At 44.2% G+C, this 21807-nt stretch overlaps 2 protein-coding genes across 2 annotated transcripts in view; one reads left to right on the top strand and one right to left on the bottom strand.

The window, feature by feature from the left end:
* Window positions 1–4743: 4743 nt before the first annotated feature.
* Window positions 4744–13681, bottom strand: cep170ab (centrosomal protein 170Ab). The gene is made up of 18 exons (XM_028408714.1): window positions 13634–13681; window positions 13224–13378; window positions 13037–13126; window positions 12659–12737; window positions 12393–12451; window positions 11846–12017; window positions 11174–11743; window positions 10705–11090; window positions 10513–10638; window positions 10266–10410; window positions 8576–10033; window positions 8233–8476; window positions 7995–8103; window positions 7688–7828; window positions 7223–7311; window positions 6632–6725; window positions 5105–5156; window positions 4744–5000 (listed from the first exon to the last, which is right to left on the bottom strand). The coding sequence occupies exons 2-18, from the start codon at window positions 13326–13328 to the stop codon at window positions 4744–4746; spliced, it is 4176 nt and encodes a 1391-aa protein (XP_028264515.1). The 5' UTR covers window positions 13329–13378; window positions 13634–13681.
* A 2982-nt stretch (window positions 13682–16663) lies between these two features.
* Window positions 16664–21807, top strand: part of LOC114437854 (B-cell lymphoma/leukemia 11A-like) — a 29946-nt gene continuing 24802 nt past the window's right edge. The window contains exons 1-2 of the mRNA XM_028408823.1: window positions 16664–16972; window positions 19521–19913. Coding sequence (XP_028264624.1) covers window positions 16918–16972; window positions 19521–19913 — 448 coding nt within the window. The 5' untranslated portion in view covers window positions 16664–16917. The remainder of the gene's footprint in view (window positions 16973–19520; window positions 19914–21807) is intronic.

Genomic DNA, 21807 nt, shown 5'->3' with positions numbered 1-21807 from the left:
CATGAATCCGCTCACACATTTGTAGGAAATTTAATTCATCCCAATTTGCACCTCATGCACAGAATACTGATACTGGCAGAGACAGGATGTCCTGAGGCACAGCAGCCTCACCTTAAGAAACCTTTTGAACAGGTTGTGAAATGTGCCATATGCCTGCTCAGAGAGGGGCACACACACACACACACACACACACACACACATGGTGACTGAAGACCTTTATAGCCTGTGTAATTTATATAATGAGTATAAAAGGTTGTAGGAAAAGTGACTTTGCACTGATCTCCTTTAAAACCGTCAGTGTTCAACCATTGTATGAAATCTTGAACCTGATCTTGAACCTGATAATTTCTATGTAATCATTTTTTGGGAAATGTATTTATTTGCTTAAGAACTTGATACAATTTCATGGTAAAGTTGAGAGGGTTGAGGGTAAAGAACAGTGTTGTGGTTAGCACCGCTGCCTTACAACAGCAAGAAAGTTCCTGGTTCAAATCTGGCCTTCCTGTGTGGAGTTTGCACGTCTATGTCTGAGTGGGTTTTCTCCAGGTACACCAGCTATCTCCCACATACCAAAGATGTTAGGCTAATTAGGAACTCTAAATTGGACACACACTCACACACATGGGTGCGAGTGTGATTTGTCTGTATTTTAGCCCTGTGATAGACTGTCCAGGGTGTAGCACGCCTCTCGTCCATTGATAGCTGACCCTGCAGTTCAGGACAAATCAAGTTAAGAAAACTGGTTAGTGTGGGATTCTTGCAGATATTCTGTCCTCATGTTCCTGCACAGATTACTTGGATACTACAAGTGGACCTTACATGAAGACTCTTTGTATTCTAGAGGATTTTTTCCCTGAGCTATATTGTCTAGAGAGCTGCTGGCTGAGGCTTCAGGCTTGAGAATCAACTCATCTGACTTGGAAATAAGTGCATCAGTCAAATTGTGGTGTAATAGCGAGATTGTGGTGTATTGATGTCTCTCTCTGAATAAAAATGTTTGCTGCTACACCACCCTACACTGGATGTAAAGACCTAGCTTGCTAACAGCACATGGGTTTTCTGTTGTTCTTCCCTCCAATGCACATAAGCCACAAGGGCCAAATGAAGAGGTGTGGAATATGTAAATGACCCCCTGTACCCCTGGTGTGTACTATCATACATCTTATTCACTCTAAGGCCACAATGGTGCTAAATCATCAGTGGCAGCTCAAATTACACTGAATACCACACAGGGTGCATGCTGTGCATTACTCGACAAATATTGATATTCATATTAATTTTTAATAGGTCTGCGTGTGCAAATAAACCCACTTTTTATTTTAAAGAGAGTAAAACACACCCGTCAGTGCTGAACAGGCCGCAGTGATATGAATATTGTATTTATATGCAATAAATGCAGGCAGTGTGAGTGTGGTAACAAAGCCCAGAGGGAACCTGAACTTAATAAAACTATGGTAAGTGCAGCCAAACTGTTTCAATTTAGGTGAACACCTGCAGAAGCACTGATGTGCACCAGCAGCCGCGGTGAACGTTGTTCACAAGGGAGAAAAACCCTGACACAGCTTTAAAGGATTAAGGAAGTGGAGCAGAATATCTGGAGACATACAATTAGCAGTGCAGCAGCTCTGCTAGTGTGTGGACTCTAAAATCTAATTTGTCGTTGTGTGGTGCTTCTGCAAAGAGTGAGAGCAAAGGCAGGCAGGGAGCTGCTGGTGATGATGGTAGCCCAGAGGAGATTCTGGGGTGATGGAGGGAGAGATGTGCAGTAATTAGGTTTATACTAGAATATGACCTCATATCTGATCTGATATCATTAATTAAACATTAGGTGATTTATTATTATGAGGAAAAAAGAAGTGGAAGATGTGCCAAATACTAAATACTGCCAAAATATCTCTATTCTCTATTAATTATACAGGACAAACAATGATTTCCTCACTTCTTTGTGTTTGTGTGTCTGAGGTTAAAGGAGGTTCTCACCTCAGCAAATCCTAGAACCATAAAGAAAGAAACGTAGTAAGAAAAATATAGATAAAAAATATATATTTAAGGATTTAAAAGGGGTGTGGGCGGCACGGTGGTGCAGTGGTTTGCACTGTTGCCTCACAGCAAGAAGGTTCCTGGTTTGATTCTGACTGGTGCCTTTCTGTGTGGAGTTTGCACGTTCTCCCTGTGCCTGCGTGGGTTCTCTCCGGGTGCTCCGGCTTCCTCCCATATTCTAAAGACGTGCTTATTAGGTTAATTGGTCACTCTAAATTGCCCGTAGGTGTGAGTGTGAATGGTTGTCTGTCTCTGTGTTGCCCTGCGATGGACTGGTGACCCGTCCAGGGTGTATCCCACTTCTCACCCAAAGCAAGCTGAGATAGGCTCCAGCCCCACGCAACCCTGCACTACAGGACAAGCAGGTTAATAGAAGATGGTCTGATGTAAAATAAATAATATTTATTTATTAAATTATTAAATAATATTGCTTTTGATTATTTAATTGGACTAATTTATTATTTTGTTTATTTATTCATAAGTTATTTTGATGTCTTTCACAGTTCTGATGCAGCTCAGAGGCAGCAAGTGCACAAGGACAAGAATGTAGACATTGTTATGACTTCTGCTTTTATTTTGAAAAGACAAATTTGAGTACATGTGAGTGTTAGCTTAGCTTCCTGTCCCATCTAGTTTGGTTTGCTCATTAGCGTCACCTGTGCTATGACCTGTCTGCTGTCTGAGGTCACCTTCTGTTTGTCCCTTGTGTATTTCCTAAAGTTTCTAACCTTTATTTTTTGTGACTTTCTTGAGTTTTGCGGATTGTTTTCTCTGTTTGCTCCTCAGACAAATTTCCTTTTGACTAAGTTTTAGACCTTTTCAGGAAACATATGCCTTTTTTTGTCGTTTCCTTGTCAACCTCAGTGAAGTAAGTTCACTCAGAGTTCTTCTTTAGGTTACCTGTTAGTATGGCTTTCTCCTCATTGCTCTAAAGGACTGTACAGAAAAGGTGCAGAAGAAGAAGAATACCGTTATCTATGGTAGCTAAAGGAGACCAAAACAAGAGTATCAAACTTTCAATCATTCAAAAGTCTCAAGTCTCAGCCTGTAACCATAATTGTTTTTGCAGCCATGCAGCAATGAAATTACAGACGGAGCAATACTTCACTAATGTTTAGTAATTGTTTAAAGGACCCTCAAAAAAACATTTTTTTTAATTAAACTAAGCACAAATGAAGAATTTAAAAACAAAATCAAGCCATAGAACTGATAGTTATCATGCATTTTATTGGAAATGAGACAAACCGTACACAGATATTGCAAGGTCAACAGTCAACCTAACATCAATACAAAGAAAAGAAAGAAAAAGAAAAAGACTTCATACAAAACATCCAAACAAAATGTTCTTAAAATGCTCAAACACAATGAACTATGCTGAGCACAGAATGCATTTTTTTTTCGTTCATCTTTTTATTAAAGTCGTTTTGGCTAAAATTGTATTCAACAGTTCTGATCAGGTTACATTCATATGTAAACATCGGTATGAGGCAAGACATTGGAAAACCTACGGTTGTCACGCAGTCAGTCATTCCTTTGCATCGTTAATGAGAAAATGCAGCTGCAGGACTCGGAGGTAGTCCCTGTCTATGCTGGTTCAAACACAACGTTTCAGAGAGAAGCTTGAGAAACTGACAACAGACAGCTGGCTTTAAACCCTGTTTTTTTTTTTGGTCAAAGATACACTAAAGGAGCATCATTAGGGAACGTCACGTCCTGGTCCCTCTCAGATATGAATATATATATTTATATATATCTCAACATTGTAATGTGCAAAGGAACAGATTTCTCCTCTTTCCCATCGCGAACACTGCACTGTCCTTTAGCTCCAACTGTACTGATTGTTTGTTCCAGGGCACTTGTGACAAAATACATTTGGAAGAGGAGATCCTTTTCTGGGAGCTACATTTTGATTTGTTACTTTTCACACACACACACAGCAGGGTCTGTCCTTCACACACTGGTTTGCAAACGACATCGGCACGAGAAAAAAGAGAAGGCATGGATGGAGGTTTTAAATTGAACTATAATAAACATTTAGACTGTACACGCCCAGTTCTTTTTCCACCAAATGAGCAACATGGCTGCTTCTGGTGGAAAATCATTACTGAGACAGACTTAGACATTTCAACAGGACAAAAATATATTAATTTGAATAAATAATTCTATGGCATCACCTTCTTTGACACCATTGCACCTTTCTTGCACTATTTGCACTGATCTTGATGGTTCACCTTTATAATTACAGGTGTCTAGTATCACTGTCCTCTCCCCACATGTGCACATCTGCATCACCAGCAACAGTGTGTTACTTATTTGTAAGACCACACCCTGATGCAAGCTGATGACCACCGATGGCCACCAGTTGGAAATGTATCTGATACAGGACCACATCCTGAACAACTCAAGTCTGATTCTAAAATCAGGATTGTGTGTCCACACCACATGGATGAGCTGCAACACAAAAATGGCTTGCTGAAAGTGATGTCATAGCTTCTTCATAAGCCCAGCAATGAATACCGTAGTGTTTAAATATACTCTCTGGCATTCTGACATGATTCTGCAGTCCAGCTTTCCTGTGCCAACAGGAATCAGTCTCCTTCCTTCACCTCAGACTAAATCAAAAGATTCTTCTAACCTCACACCATGGTCTGCTCCAAGAGCTCCAGGATATGTCCAACATATGAAGGTAGAGGTTGGATGTTGTCAGTTGTAGGATCTGGAGCTCTGCTCGGACCTGGCATCTCGATCTGCTGCTTCTGTCCGGTCTGAGGGTTCAGTGGACAGTCCTTCAGGCCTGAGGGAGGCTGAGAGCGTGCTAGAAGAAGCTTCACCTCTGGCGTGCAACACCGACGCCCCTGGACGAGTTCCAGGACTGACCTTCTGATCGGACAGAGGGCTGGTCAGGCCCAGGCTGGACAGGGCATCAAGGGTACCGTCTGGGTCCACCATCAAGTCGATTACTGTCAATTTGAAACAGAATGCATGTGATTCCAGCTGAATTTCCTATAAAATGTTACACTAGTGGACAAAGTTTTATGCCTAAAAAGATTCATTACATATGTACCTAACAGTTGTCTTTCCACCCTTCTGAGGTCTTCAATGATGGTTGAAATCTCCTGTTAAGAAAAACATAAATAAGAAATGAAGGCTGGTTGAGGACATGATTAAGTGAGTGAAAGCTTATACACATAAATCAGCTGGATTAATCTCTTTATTGCAGCACGAATATAAGTTTGGAACCGAGCCCTTTACACTGGGTAATGCTTTACGAGCCAGGTGACTAGCACCATGGTCAGACATATCTCTTAAGGGGTTCACATGAGGACAGTCTGGGTTAACAGCAGAATTTATGAGCACGGCCCTGACAGTGAGAGAGAGAGAGAGAGGCAGAAGTTTAGTGGAGGCAAACTTGTAAGTCTTTTCATTCCATTAAAACGACCATATTTGGTTGGCTCTCCTCCCTAAAATTTGGACCATAATCTAAAAGGCATGGGCAAGACCGGAGTACCTTTGATTTGATCCCCCACACGGCTATAACACTGTCAGCACTCAGTATGATTGCTTGCAGTAAGTAATTAGATATTGTGTGGTCTGTAGTAGAAGGTCTGGATGCGATACAGAAACTTTGATAATCTCATCCAAGTAAAAGGAAAAGAAACTCATGTGCAAAATATTTTATTACAGTAGACGCATGGCAGCCGTTCAGTCTGTCAGCTGTATTATTCCGTGCCAAAAATATTGCCAAAAAATGAACCGTTAAATTGATTGAACTTCCTCACAGTCCGGTGTCTGATGATGGTATCAAAATACTAAGCAATAAACAAGTGCACATCTTCACACGGGAAATTCATGGCTGTGCAAATGTGTTTTATATTAGAGAGGTTATGTTAGCAAACACCTGGCACCATCCTTTGGTGAGATTCCAAAAACTTCAAATTATGGAAGGGATGATTGATAAGTTCATGGCCTGAGTTAGAAAGCATGCATGTGCATGTAATAGGAACTAAGAGTCATTTTGCAGTTTGAAGTCAGTAACCTTAGGCGTATTTCTTTTTCAGGTAATTGACAACTACAAATCTGTCTTAGTGTACTGCCTAAGGGTGTGGAGGAGTAGACGGTGCTCCTTCTCTGGTGAAGAAGAGCACTCCTGAAATAAATATAGCAGAGAGAGCCTGGAAGATGGCTTCTGTCTTCGAGATCCATGACATGTTGACCAGGTAAGGATACATTGCCATAGAGCTGGGTGTGGCAGAACCCCCAACAATGGAAATAGTATTGATTGATCACTGCAGCCTGCTTTGAAATGCCATAACTTTGATGCAGACCTCACTGTTCAAAAAGGGTCACACTTTGACTCAAGCCGGCTGCACTGACCTCTGAGACACCTCTGTGAGAAACAGATTCAGATTCAGTGTGGGAAGCTCCCCTTCCACCAGGACCACACGAGAACCCACATGAGAGCACTAAAGGTGGACTGACCAAACAAGTGGACTACTATGGACACTCCTAGTCTCATTCTGCTTGTCTTGTTCAAGTACTGCTGTGTGTTTAACGGGCCTTTTGCGGTGTGAGACATGGACATGTTCCTCACCTTGTTGGAGCTCTTGAGTAGCAAGGAGTCATGCTCTGCTTGCAGTTTGGTCTCAATCTCTTCCCATTTGCGTTCCTTATCCTTGAAGAGAATCCTGACGGCCAAGATGTTACAAAAATAGATTAAAGTTAAAAAAAAAAAACATGCTAAATATACTAGGCCCTGATAAAAGTATTTGCTGACTGCTAAAGTGATTTCATTCAGATGCGCTGTCTGCTGTTTGAAAATGGCCTTTGAGGTGTCATCCTAATGAGAAACATATGAGGCAGGCTGTCAGAGTAAGCCTTTGTGATGTGCCACTCAAACTCTGCTAGTTGGCCTATTTTCAACATAAAACACAGGCAGGAATCTTCAGACACTACACATATATACAGTAATAAGTATGGACACTATATCTTGCATATGCTCATTTACATACATTAACTACATAAACCTACTATAACTATATATATATATATAAAAGCAAAGTCAACTTTTACATACAATTTTTAACTTCTGAAAAGCACATGGTGTTACAAGGTTTTGTATGAAATGTGCTATATTAATAAAGTTTGATTGATTGATGAATTGTTAATTGAGGACAATGCTCACCTGATTTTGTAGGATGTTTTGTCAACAGACTGGCGTATCCTGGTTGATAGCTGAGTCACAGACGCTAGTAGTAAACTGTCCAGGACAGCCTGATGATGACACAAAAAGATCATTGTAGCGTTAAAAGTAAGATAAAAATAACCAAGTAATGCACAGTGTGGGAATGCTATTGCTACATGTGTCCTTTGAGTCCAGTCAGGAGCTTTGTTTGTATGAAATAAAAATGGCGCTCCCTCTAGTGGCAAAAAAGCTGCAGTTGTACCCTACTGTCATAATTAAGCTCCCATAGAGGAGGTGGAAAAGAAATATAGATCAGAGACTTCTTTATATTTTATACAAAAAATCTAAACCAAGTTGTTTCTATTAAGTTTACAGTGTGCCATGGCTATTAAAAACAAGCTGATGTAAAAAAGCAGTGTATGCAGTGCAGACGAAGTCATTTTTAATACTGGAGCCCTGACTCACATCATCTCTGTTCCATGTCTGCCTGCGGATGGAACGGGAGCTCTGTCCATTAGAGCCACGTGGTCGCAGTTCCACAGACCGCCCATGCTCAGCAGAGGGACCACCCAGGTCCAAGCTGTCATCAAATACACGCTCCTCCAACTAAAGAGAGATAAAATCCAGAGAAAATAAATATTATTTCATCCTAACTATTTTTTTTTTACGTTATTAAGAATCTGTATTTCCTAAAAGAGCACAGTTAATCCAAGTGGCAGCAAATGATAAACCTACGTCATGCTGTGGTTATTTTATAATGTGATTACTCTACCAGAGCTCCAGGGTCAGTGGCTGCAGGACTGACTGAGTCGATCTCTCCTGCCACATCATGAATCTCTCTGGCTAGCATGGCCAGGTCTTTTGCAAGATCTTGGCTTATCCTGATTAAAAAAACATTTATATTGTGACCAAAGACATAAAACGCCAGAACAGCCATATACAAGGATCAATGTATCGGAATAGTGTAATCATGACTTGTCGCTGCTCTGGAGTACTTCTCACCTACATACCTGGCTATTTCTTCACTGTGTGCTGTCCAGTCTCTCATGTATTCATCCTGTTCCCTGGAGTGCTGCTTTAGGGCAGCCAGGCCAGCAGGATTAGGAGTTGCTGGAGCCGAACCTCCTAGCTGCACTACTCGAGTTGAAGGGAAAGGCCGTGTGTGCCCCTGCTTGGAGAGGTGGCGATTGGAGCCAAACTCGTCCTCGGAAGTGGAGGCGTACTCCACAGGAACCCGCCGCCATCGAGTGCCCGCTGAGGAAGGAGGGATAGCGGATTATTGAACAGGAAAGTACATAAAAAAGACCAGGATATAGGGCAACAGATTGTTTAGATGTTTGGATAAAAACGTACATGCAGGTGTGACGTGTCCATATGAGGAGCTTCCTTTACCCTTGTCAGGCAGCTTGGAGGCACTGTTAGCTCTGGCCCTGGGTCCAGACACTGATGTCACATTTGATCCTCTCAGCCCTTGTCTGATGCTATAATCACCTGCAGCACTGCGGGCCCCCAGACCTCTACTCCTTGTAACAGTAGCCTCTGAGTCACTCTGGGCAGATGGGGACCCCACCCTTGGCTTTCTTGGTTGTGCTAGAGCCTCTATCCTAGACATTCCTCTCCTTGCCATCCCTGTCCTGGATGTAGAGCTAGTGGTGGAAGCCTCAGATGCCACTGACATCCGGTCCAGATCAGCAGGTTCTGTGTCTGATGAATCCCCCAGACGGGCTCGTCTCAGCAGTGATGCTCTGGTGGGCCTTGGCTTGGGGACATTGGTGGTTTTATTTTGTGCAGAGGAGGCTGGGGCCTGGGTGAGCTTAGCTCGACTAGACTTGGTGCTGGCTCCCACTGTTGTGCTTCCTGTCTGCGGTCTTGCATTTGAGCTTCTTGTATTTTGTGTAGAAGTGGGCTGTGAGTCTGAAAGGAGCGAGTTAGAGTTGATGTCGTCATCAGTGAGGTCCAATGAAGTCCAGGGGCGGCTGGGCTGTGGAGGAGCAGAGGTTCTGTTCTTGACCCTCTTATCCTGGGTCTCCCTGCCCCCAGTTGAGCCCTTACTGGAGGAGCACACTACTGTTCTCTCCTTCTGCTGTCCTGCAAGGGTCCGGCGTTTCTGAACTACCTTTCTTGCTCCGTCCGCCTGGCTTACTGTGCTCGTTGTGTCCACATCTGACTCTGGTGACATGGAACCTTCAATGGACTGACTGGGAGGATCTCCTTGGTCTGACACAGTGGTCTCAAGAAAGGCTGCCACAGCCTCTGAGTCTTTCTGCAGAGTGACACTGTCAATGCCGGCCTCCCTGCTCTGACTTCTGCTGGTGGTGAGGCCATCAATACGTGGTATGAGCTCAATGGGCACATTTGAACTTGGTTTCTCCACAGTGAAACTCTCCTGCCTTAATAACGGTTTCCCACTACTTTCCCTTGCCTTCTCCTCTTCCTTTTTCCTCCTTCGTGCCTCCTCCATTCTCTTCTCCCCACTGGTCAGTGGACGAGGAGGAAGTTTTGCCACTCTACCACCACCGCTGTCCTGCGATTTCGCAGGTGAGGAGCGACTGGGGCTGCCGCTGTGACTTCCCACTCCTCCAGTGCTGTGACCAGGCTGACTCTTTCCCCTGGACATTTTGTCCTCTTGGTTCTCTTTCTCCTGTAGCTCTGTGTCCTGTTTCTCTCCCATATCTGCACGCAGGCCTGAGCCTGGGGTCCTCCTTCCAAGACTGACCTCCTCACCGGGCAGCTGGGGAAGGGTTCTCCTCTTACGCTCTGTGTACCCTGAGGAGGCAAAGGAGGCTGAGTGGCTGGATTCACTTATTTCAGCTAGAAGAAGAGAGAATAAAGACATAAAGACATTATTGGTACATGATGTTCTGGTATGTCATCTATTATTTGTAATTCTACTGCTGTAATTGACAAGATGTTTTTTTTATTGTTTATGTCATTTTATTTGTGAAATTTTATTTGTGTATTAGGACTAAGAGGCCCTAATATGGGCCCTAAAATTATCAATACTTTGTCGTTAACACATACATCTGTTGCGATTCATGAAAACCTAACCATGTACCTCTGTCCTCTGTGACCATAACATGACTATCCCCTCCTGATCCTTCAGGGTCTGTCCTAATGTGGCTGGCAGCCAGGGTCGCCCACTGCGACACCCAGCGAGGACCTCCCACTACCAATTCCTCTGATAGCACCTGAACCAGGAAGGATACAGGACATAAATTCATCATCCAACCTGGCAAAAGTCAGTCTAAAAGGAAGATGATTAAGGTGATTATCAGTTGATGCTTTTGTACCTCCGTCTCCATGCGTCCATGCTTTCCTCTCTCTCCAGCACCAGACCTCTGAGAGGTGATCCTCTCTCTGTGATCAGCACCTCCCACCCTGGACACACATCCAGACTGCTCATCCACACCGAACACCTGGAACATACATGGAAACAAGTAAAGAAAATGACTGCTTTATAACTCCAAGATGGCAACTATAACCTTCTTCTTTCTGACCTTGTCAATCAGTTGCCTAGCCTCTTCTTCTTCATGATCTCCATTCTCCAGCTCAATGGTGTAAGTCCCCCTGTCACTGTAATCGTCTCCATGGTGGAAGCACTCATCACGCCCACTCTGCTGATGTGGTGCAGAGCCACGTCGTTTCTCCACAAGTCCGCTGGCTGTCTTGGTGTTTGCAGTCTTGCGACGACGTGCAGGGCTGTCTTCTTCAGCGAAGAGGCCTTCTGGCACGTTAGCACGACCTTCCCTGATCTTCATCCCTGCTCCGCCCCAGAGACCCCACGAACGCTCCTCTAATGCTGCAGCCCGACGCTGCTCTCCGAGTGCATTCTCTGAATCACTCTGAGTGCCATCCTCATGTTTACTGCCTGTGTGGGGCAGAGAGGGAAAGTAATCAGTCAGAATGGAGTCAAAAAGATAAACTAAATACAACACATCAAACCCTACACACCTTTAAGACTCCTCAGGTGTACAGGTACATCGCTCTTCACACTTTCCCCATCGTCCTCTGCCACAGTCTCCTTTAGGGCCAATGGCAGCTCATTCTGGGCCAGCCAGTCAGCAACTTTGACCTCTGCTGCCACCATGGCTGTCTGTAGCGGACTCAGCTCCTCTCCAACAGCCCTTTTAGGACGCGGCCTGGTTTCTGCTCCTACCTTTGCCACACGATCTTTGACGGTCACTTTACCCGATGCTCCGGGGTCGAACTCAATGGTAAAGGAGGCGTGGCCATGGGCAAGCTCTGTAGTAGCAGAGGCGTCTTGTTCTTTTGAGGGGGGCTCACCGCTCACTTTACCTGCTGCTGAGGCAGTGTCCTTGGTTGGGATCTCAAAGTAGCTGGGCTCCTGATTGGAGGCTGATTGCAGGGCAGACTTTGGGATCTCTGCTTCAGCTTTTTCTCGCTTCCGGTCTGAGCTCTTTTCCTCAGGCCTCCCTGGTTGCTGGTCATCAGCATCTCCATCTCCCCACCAGGCAGGCTGACCATAAAGGGGGGTACCTCTGTGCAACACTCCTACATCCCCTGCGAATGTACAGCTATATTTAAAACGCCTTACCGGTTTGCACCAGTCATACTGGAACATCTGGGGTTGTGTGCACTGCATCAATCAGTAGGTAGGCTCACCTGCTGTCTTGTCTTCTGACTTGTTGACCTCGGTGGGCTTGGCAGAGGCCCCGTCACACAGTGGTGGTGGTGCTGCTGCTGCTGCCTCGGAGGGTTTCACCTCAGGTTTGGATTGTTGTGGCTCTGTCGGTTTCCTCTGATTCAGCTGAAGCTGGCTGCTAAACTTCTCATGCTGATGAATGTGACCAGAGCCGCAACTTTAGAGACACAGACACTAAACGGTGCTTTAAACTGAGTAGAGACTCAAATGTATACATTTCAGCCACAACATATAATTAAAGATACATTAATGTTGAATTTTCATCAAGCTCATAAAGATGAAATCCTTCCTTTTGTGCAGCTACCTGGGCAAGTTGTCTGTGATGACACTGCAGATTTAAAATTAGTGAAAAGTAGTTCTTGCCGAGTTCAGCAGGACCCTGACAAACATCCCCCCCCACTAAGCTATGATGAAATCCTACACAGGCTTCCTGGCTGTCCTGTTTTGAGCAGACATATTTACCCTCTCTACAAACATGAACTTGCACAGCACAGCTTGCAGTCTAACCTTGAGGGCCTCCTCCGGAATCTGTAGCTCTCCTCGAACCACAGTAAACAGGTTGGTATGTGAGGCAGGTTAAGGTAAAAGACGCTGAGCCTCTTTGCAGGGGTGAGAAACATGCATTGATAGCTTCATCTATTATGCAGCAGGCAGAGTACAATGGGCATTCACAGCTCTATTCAAGAGCAGATAAAGTTACAGTGTTGTCCATGTTAACTGACCTTGTGCTGTGTGTCAGTGGGTTTGACGGATAACACTTATTGAAAGGATATCATATCCAAACCTCAATTTGTCATCAATTTTCAGCGTGACGTAGATTTGCTCCTGTATTCGGACGTCGTTGACAAATGTCTGGAAACAAATGCAAAAGATTGTGGTTGAGAATAACATATGAGAAGCTCTCTTTGTAGTTCTACAGCTTTAAATACATAACCCTGTAACTTAAGTAATGTTTGTGCAACAACAGTGTCCAAGGAGTGAAGGAAACCAAGGTGATGCTGGTTTGCATACAAAAATATAAGCCCCTGTTATAAACTCCATGGCCAGTTTTAAAGCAGGTTTTGCATTACTGTGATTTAATCATGAGGCTTCCATTTCACATTAAAATTGGCGCATGCCCCTTTAAGACACAAATTAAAAAACACACTCACCCCATTTAAGCTGCCCAGGTCTTTCACTTTATGTTCATCTGTATTCGGCTCATAGTTGATGACAGCGTGCTGTTTGTCCACACTGCGGGACTAAAGCAGACAAAATCCAGTCAATCACTGTAATCCAATCTAATCCCAGTGCTTCAGATAATAATCCTGCCAGATGAAAAATCTGCAGTTACCGTACCTGCAGCATGAGCTCGCAGTCGTCCCTCCCTACGAAGATCATCTCCCTGGGGAGACGATGACGTGTCCCCCCACCGCTCACCAGGAACCAGGAAGTCAGACTCATCTCTGCCCCTCTAGCTCACCTTTGACCCCTTTGACCTTTAATGCATCCTGCTGAGAGCAAGCAGAGCTTCAGATAGCATCCACGCTTCGATCAATCAAGTTATTATCAAAAGTTAGGTCCTAACAGGCATGAATGCTGCTGCTTCATGCAGTTACTGGGAGAATAGTATACTTCAGTATCTATGCATGTGCTCCTATATATGCACAGTAGCTATTTCTGTTATCACCCTGAGGACATTGACATGCTCATCACTTCTTCAAGTGCAACTAATCATGTAAAAGAGCAAACATCACATAACAGCTTACAGAAGTCCAGGCATCCTGCTGAACTCAGAGTGAACTGCTTGATCGTTGAATCCTCAAAACGCTGAAATAAGAGAAGGATCATTTTCAGCAAAGAGAAAGAGAAGAAGGCGGCACATAGTCATTTATGAGCCAGGCCTCTGAAATGATAGAAATAATAATCATACATGCATTAGCACAGCTAATTCAATCGGATCCATGAGAGTCGGACACCACGCCATGAGAGAGGCAGGAAGTCAGACATAAAGCAATAACACGCCTTCTTCAAAAACCCCACTCCTCTTCTCCCCATGATCCTCTCATATGATTCCCTCGCCGTGTCAGGATTCCCATTCACATGGAGCACAACAGTCCTTTTCACTGAAACAAACAGCCTGTCCTCCCTCTGCAGCAGCAGCATCATCAGCTCACAGGCCTTGCTGACTCACGCTCTGAGTGAGCCATATGTGAATTACTGGGGTTTAATTACGCATACATTGTCATATCTGGGTCTACTGTTTTATGCATCAGCTCAAACCCAATGAGATTTGACAACCCCCCCCCCCCCTTCCTTCACCCCACCCATCCACTTACTGGACGTGGTTTCTAGTGGCCCAGATTTCCTCTTTAGACGCTTGACCACACACGGCTCTGATATGAATCTCCTTTGCAAATGATAACACATCGGACTGAGCGTGCAAGCTGATGGGCTCTAGTCAGCCAATGACAGAGCTTTAAAATTAGCCCAGTTAGGCCATGTCTCAGTTCAGCGTCTATCATGGAGCCATTTGATGATGATGATGATGATGGCCTATCCTAGTGAGGGATATTCCGTGAAAATAACGCAAAAGATCACACACATATCGGTGTAACACAGACTACTGATAATTACCGACTTGTCATTTGACTCGTACACTGGTCCTTCCCGTTCAGCACATCCCTTTACGCACGCCGTTCAAGAGAATACATCCTGTTATTTAGACTGATTTACTCAACAATTATCACGTGTTTTGAATCTGACTAAATCAGGTTAGGGAGGCTGTTTGTTGATGTGCATCCATGGATCTCGGCCGTTATGGACGACGTATATAGATAGGCTTGTCGCACAAGCAGCGATGCTCATTTCACCGCCTACATCCTCAAAGCAGAGGAAGACGCGAACGGCATCAGAGCGTCATAAAGATAAAGAGAGACACAAACTCACCAGGTGCTCCTCTTAACAACAAGCATCCGATCTGTAGGAGGATTACGAGCAGCGCTGCTGCTGCTGCTCCTGCTCCTGCAAGCCTGCTGCCCAGCCCAGCTTCTTCAGCAGCGTCACCGTGTCTTGGCCTCACGGTGGCGCTGTGCGCTCGCGTAGGAAGAGCCCATGAGGTTATGTAATACTATTCTGACAGCAAACCGTGAGTTGCTCGTATTAGATGGGCAAAAAAAATGGATTTTGGACAATGACTCAATTAAAAAAAAAAGACCTCGTTATTGATGTTTTCATTGAAACTTATTATTGATACGCTAATTGTTCAGTGTATGAACAGAAGTTAGATTTAATCCTGGTTAATAAATGGCTGTTTTTGATGTCTGCGCCTTTTAAAACATTATGTGATCATAATTTACGCACTGAGACAAACCTGAAGCCTTTATTTTTCCACAATCTCAGCTCAATGTTCTGTGTAGTTTTCTCAAAATTATGATCAATCTCAGATTATACCACTAGATGGCGTCAAAGCACTGAGCTGTGATTTTAAGTGAGCTTAGATATAGTTGTTGAGCCTCATCATAATAATCAAACTCTCACGCAAAAGGTCACTTAAAATTAAAAACAAGTCTGTTCATAATAAAATCATCATCATAGACAAAATATATTCTATTTAAAATAAAACATTTCAATTATGGTTGTTTATTAGACTTCATCTGCATGACCCTGGGTATTGATCTGGTATAACTATATTTAATTAGAAATTAAACCAACACTTGTTTCATTTATTTTTTTAATATAAAGAACTCTGGTGCACAGGTGATGCAGCACAGACACCTGTGCGTTATCTTTACCCACCAACCGACAGACCTTTCAGGTTCCATTATCAGTAGATCATTTCACGTGAAGCCACATTCACTGACGCATCTACTCTGGATGCTCTCTCCCTAACAAACAATAAGAAAAAATGCTAAAATGCATTAAAAGCATGTTTCAGTTTTCAGTATCCACGTTAATCAATTTGTCTGTTCTGCATGTGATTGAAAATTTGAGCACCCATACCACAAATTGACAAAAACACCCCAACAAACATATAAATATGAACAATATTTAATTATAAAGAGAGATTAAAAAGCAGATTTAACGTCTTCAACACACCATTATCAATATCTGATCAGCAATATTTAGTGATGGTCAAAACGCTGGACAACACATAATCTCACATAATATTTATATTTTATATTGATTTTGTATAGATTCACTTTACATATAGCACTACACAAAGTTCATCTATAATAAAAAGTAAGAGCCTCCTCTGACAGTGAACCCTCTGTGGCCACGGGAGTGTAACTGTAGATTCATTATCCTGTTTAAATTGAATAACTGAATGATAAAATGTAAACATGAAACTGTTCACTCCATCACAGTGTAGCCTCGCACTGCTCTCTCCGCTGCGCTCTGCACATTTACATACACGCTGCATATTCATAGGAGCCTGGAAATAAACATGAATCCAGGAGCTGGCTTTATCTGCCACTACATCCTTGTACATACGCTCTTTGGTTCATGCGCTCTTGGACAACTGAGTCCTCCCTCCCTCTCCCCCCTCCTTCCCTCCCCCCTCTCTCTCTCTCTCTCTCTCCCTCTCTTAGCCCAGCCCCCTTGATCCCCTTCGTCCATTGGTGTCTTCAGGGTCTCTCTCTCTTGTTCTCCCCCCCTCCCTCTTCCATAGGTAGTCCATAATGACTGTCCATTGGTTTTTATTATGGCTTGTCCCCCTCCCACTGGCCGGCTTCGCCCTGCCCATGTTTTGTATGTCTCAGTCCGTCCACCGCCTGACGTTCAAGTTCGCAGGAACGTCACGTCCGCACTTGAACTTGCAGCTCAGGGGGGCTTCGCTGTACCCCCATCACTCTCTCTCTTTGCAAAAAAGTCATGAAGAGCTCCGCACAGCCCGTAGCGCGCAACGCCTCACCTCCTGTATGATCTGCAGCTCTTCCTTTTTCCCATTTGGATGTCAGACGCATCAATGAAGATATTTCATTTGGAGTCTACCTTGTAGGAACGGATTTCCCAATGTGAACTCAGCTGAATAGCCGCCACTAAACCCGACATGTCTCGCCGCAAGCAAGGCAAACCTCAGCACTTGAGCAAACGGGAGTTTTCGCGTAAGTGGAGATAAAAACCTATTTCTGGCTTAATTTTGCTTCTCCTTTCTCTCAGCGACCCACCTCTTGCTTTTGCTTTTTTTTTTACATTAAAGGGCAACTTCCTTGGGGAATTTTAATAGGGAGGATACGGCCACATACAGAGCCACCGCTGCCCTGAGCCAAATAACAAAACATATCCAACAACGCGGTGTCTTAAAAAAATGAATGTGGGATCTCCTGGTGAAAGTTTGGAAACAACGTGACAGAGCTTCAACTTGTGTCGCGTTGTATAACGCAGCCTTCAAGATTTCTTTCGCCATTAAAGGGCATGCATGAGCTTTATGGTCAGAGACCTTTGCCTATATGAAGGCAGCGCAGGCTCCGCTGCCATTCACTGAGAAGTTTCCATATGTCGCTTATGAAGGTATTCCTGCACTAACAACCCTGCATATGTTTTTTTTTTTATTATTATTATTGTGAGGATGTATTAAGAGAGGCTGGAGCAGGGGAAGTGGTGTTTACATACCCACTTGCCCACAGCGGCGCGGAGACCTCGTGTGCGTTACCTAGAAAGAATGCAGTTTCTCTGCACAAATTCCTCACTGCGTCTGTTTAAAGCACCGTGTTTCCCATACGTGGTTAGGTTATCTGCTGTCATTAAGAGTTCTATGTTGTGTGTGTGGGGAAAAAAAACGCAGGAATCTCCGTGCGCGTTACTGTTTTACGATCACAGGAGAGAAACGGAGAAAAGTGCTTTTACGCGCCTGTGCGATAAACACATGCAGATCATTCGTTTCAATTGCTTGACAGGTTTTTGGCACTGCGGACATATATATTCATGTTTGCTGGAGAATTATTTCCCACAATCAGTCCGATGACAGCAGAAAACTGCTTTATCAATTCACTCCTTGCGCGTCAGTGAGTGTGGAGACGTCTCCAAACACACAAACACACAGGTTGTTGTAATGTGAGTTTAAAGTGGAGACTATAGGAGCCCGTAGTCTTTAATTATTCTTGTAGTAAACGTGTCTCTGCACGCTGTTCCCGTTTCGGTCGAAACCAATTATGCTCTCGCAACATGTATTCCTTCATTTGTCGGATAATTGTCAGAAGGGTTGCCAGTGGGGGGCGCAATGCGATTGTAGTCCTATAGGCCACTTATGAACTTGAACTTGATCCACTTTATCCCTGTGCTGCTTGACTAAGCCCAGGCAGAGGGAACAATTTATTATATTTTGCATGCTGCCTGTAGTGTTAATGAAGCCTTTGTTGAAAATATTCAACGCCTTCAAAAAATCAGAAATAAAGTTCTGATAAAACATTTGATAGTGATAAACACATGAAGTTTCATTGCTGGCTCTTCCTAGATCAGTTTAATGGAATTTGACATATCAGTGTTGTTTTTCATTTAGCCATGCTTCTAATTTGAACAACAAACGACTGCATTATAACACTTTGCATAATTTTATTATGGGGTTAATAGTCTGCTGTCATGTAGCAAATGGACACTCTGAGCAGAGAGAGTTTATTTAAAACAGGCTTGTGTATATTAAAAGTGTGGATCTGCTGTCAGAAGATGTCAAAGGAAGAGGCCCAGTGATTTTTTCCTGATAGTGAAACCAACCTGCTGCTGTAGCCCCACGGGAAACACTGGCCTAAACTACTTTAAATTCTGGTGCAGCAAGGTGTCCAAAAAAAAAAAAAAAAAGGCGGATTATATTTTAGTTTTCAAACTTATTCACATCACTCTTGCTTGGCATCAAAATGAGATTATTTGGTTTGAAGAAAATCTTTCCACCTAACCCAACCTCGCACACCTCGCCTGTGTCCAAAGCATAAGCTGGTTAAGATAAGCTCCAGTAAAATAGCGGCGAATTCCCTCATCTTTAATGCAGTTGAACATACAGGTAACAGGGCCTATCTTGCATAGTCCCTCACCACCTTCTCATCTGACCTGATACTGAATTAAAGGTTGAACCGGCGGCAAGAATTCATCACATCTTATCTCAACATCCCAGTCGGGGCGCCCAATGTCGTTTACCATGTGGTTAGATTACTTCTTTTAAAATGCTCTCTCTCTTTCTCTCTCTCTCCCTCCCTGTCTGTCTGTCTGTCTCTCTCTCTCCTCTCTCCCTCTCTGTCGGTACTTCAGGGACCTACTCCACATCCAACCCCTCAATGTCTAACCTTGGTTCACGAGATCCCAGCACTTTTAACGAAATGGGGTCCAATCATCTTGAACTCAAATTAGAATCTATTTTTTGATTCTCAGAGGTGTTAGGTTCATTAAAAAAGCGAGATTGGCAGCACAATAAAGAGGGTCAAGCAACTTAATCGTTTGACTGCTGCCTGCAAGCTGAACATGTCAGTCCTTATCGAAGCAGTCTGCGTGCACTTTCTTTCCTTCTTTCCTAAAAATGAACACATTTTCACGCTCTGACCTTATTCTTTAAATGCCTATGAGAATCCATACTGTGTATCAGTGTGTGTGCTTCCTTTGACACATTTGTTTACAGCCTCTCCCTGCGCTCTGTGTCACAGTCCTCTTTTGTGTCTTCTTATCCAGCTGAGCCGCTCTCAGGTGTTTTACCAGAAGAAGACTCTCAGGACTCCCCCAGGCTGGGAGTGGCTCAGGGTGAGCCCCTAAAAGGGGACCAGGACCTGCTGACCTGCGGCCAGTGCCACTCCCGCTTCCCCCTGGCTGACATCCTGCTGTTCATTGAACACAAACGCAGGCAGTGCCACGGTGGCCTCTGTACGGACAAACCTCTGGACAGGCCGCCATCCTCCCCGCTTGCCTCGCCCCTCTCCACGTCTTCGTCACACTCGCGGACCCCACATCAGCACCCGCGGAGGGTGCGTCAACCTGTGGAGGTGGCTGTTCAGGTGTCGCCGCATGATGAGGATTGTTTATCTGCACCCATGCAAGGAATAATCCCTAAGCAGGAGAATATCACAGGTAAACACACTGGGAGCTTAAAATGGCTGCCATGCAAGACTAAACAGATGAGCAGAGAGAGAAAAAAATGTGTGAAGTGAGGCTTTGAGGTCTAAAGGTGTGTGGCGTGGGCCGCACTTTCTGAGGTTCATAGAGAGTTTATTTCAGAGGAGAACAAATGCTCCTGGTAAAGAGGATGAATCCAATCTGCATAACCAGGGTGTGAAATATCTGCTGCTACATTTAGGAGCTGTGAATTTCCCTTACTGAGTCATGAACCCACATGAAGACCAGCCGTCCTGAAAATGCTTGTGAGAAAAGGAAACATTTGCAGACAGACAAAGAAAGAAAGAAAGAGAGAGGGAGAGAGAGAGAGAACGAAGAAATGGGTTTTGGTTTGTTGCTGCCTCACAGATGTGCTCAGATCTTTTGGACTCTCTCTTATGTGGTGATGAGAGATGTATCTCGATCCCTCCCTGGCTTATTACACCGCCATATCTCTTGTACCCTCAAATATGCGCCTGTGAAAGCTCACTCTCTGATGCTAAAATTAAAAAGAGATCGAAAAGAATGTAATTATGCTGATCTGTCAAAAGAAGAAGTGTTTATTTGAGGGACGCTGCAGCCGCTAATTGTCAGTGTTTTCCTTGATTTGAGTAATTAAGGACTTCTTAAAGCGGCTGCTTGGTTTGTTGGTTGTCCACGGGGGCTAAATGAGGCCGTAGTGATAACATGAGATGCTGTACAAAACAAGCATGAGTCCCTTATGAGTAGTTTTATAGAGCGGGGGGTTTGATTTTGACCAGCCCATTTGAATGTTTACTCATTTCCTTTAACAGATCTGATAGTGTGTGTGTGTGCCAGATTGTGCTGATTGTCTGGGCAGTTGTGATTTAATTTGAAGCCAATTCAGGCTAAATGCACCGAGAGTAGCACTCAATAACGTGCGCTCCTCTACTGTATTAGTAAGTGCTACAGCTTTTGCAGATGGAATTGTAAAGGGCTCCTGTTATTTGTTGTCAGTAAGCCCTCTGTCATACAGGATGACCACTGTTCATTAGTGTACAGTTTGTTAAACATCTGCACACACACACACACACACACACATCTGAAATGCCTCTCGGCCCTGTCAGCTGTTAGAACATGCTTTTCTTTGCTCATTTATATCATCATGCAGTGGAGTTCACATGATATCATAAGGTCACTGGCATTGTGAGCAGAGCTTTATTTATAGGTTTTGTGTCTGTGGACATTGTGTAACAGCCAGGATTTTTTCTTGGTTAATGATGAATAGATTAACTTGGAGATAAGGAAAAGGATTTTTTTTTTTAGTCAAACAGAAGACAGCCGCACATCCGTCACATATGCATATAAACCAGCCTCTCTCTCCCCCACCTCTGTTTTCCTTCGTCTAAGATTGATGGATCCAGACTGGCAGTGCCAACGCGCCACCCCGTACTCCATATGCTAGCTGCCATGTTTTCTCACCCTGCTCGGTTAGAGGCTGACACTGAGCATGAGGCATCTCAATACATACAGCCCCCAATGCTTGCTTCATGTCCAGTCTGTTCTAGGGGAGTACATTATATGTTACACTCTTAAAGATTTATTGTATCCCGCTGCACTGCTAATGTAAGCGACGCCTCCGTTCCCCACCCTCCTCCAAAAATATCATTTGGCACAGATGGATTTCCGTATGGACAGCAGTTCATAAAGGCGAGGGCTCAGAGTAGCGAGAAGGACTGAAGGGAGATGACACCCAGAATGGTTGAAGTCGTAGGTGGGGGAGATGGTGCGGGAAAAAAAGAGGAGGGGCAGGGGGCAAGTAATGGACCCAGAGCAAGGAGATGGTCTCTGTCTACGGGACAGCTGAGGCCGTCTGGGAGTCTCATGACTGCAGCTGGGGTTGGGGTCT

The sequence above is a fragment of the Parambassis ranga genome, chromosome 1 (genome assembly GCF_900634625.1).
Source record: "Parambassis ranga chromosome 1, fParRan2.1, whole genome shotgun sequence".
In the NCBI taxonomy this organism is placed as follows: Eukaryota; Metazoa; Chordata; class Actinopteri; family Ambassidae; genus Parambassis; species Parambassis ranga.
Note: the sequence above shows the minus strand (reverse complement) of the source record. Positions and strands in the feature narration are given on the sequence as shown.

Excerpts from the sequence above, each read along its gene's own strand:
- cep170ab (XM_028408714.1), bottom strand. The coding sequence starts at position 13,328 with ATGAGTCTGACTTCCTGGTTCCTGGTGAGCGGTGGGGGGACACGTCAT. Across the intron at positions 6,726-7,222 it reads AAAACATCCTACAAAATCAG|GATTCTCTTCAAGGATAAGG; the intron begins GTGAGCATTGTC and ends CTTGGCCGTCAG. Across the intron at positions 5,001-5,104 it reads GGTGGAAAGACAACTGTTAG|TAATCGACTTGATGGTGGAC; the intron begins GTACATATGTAA and ends TCAAATTGACAG.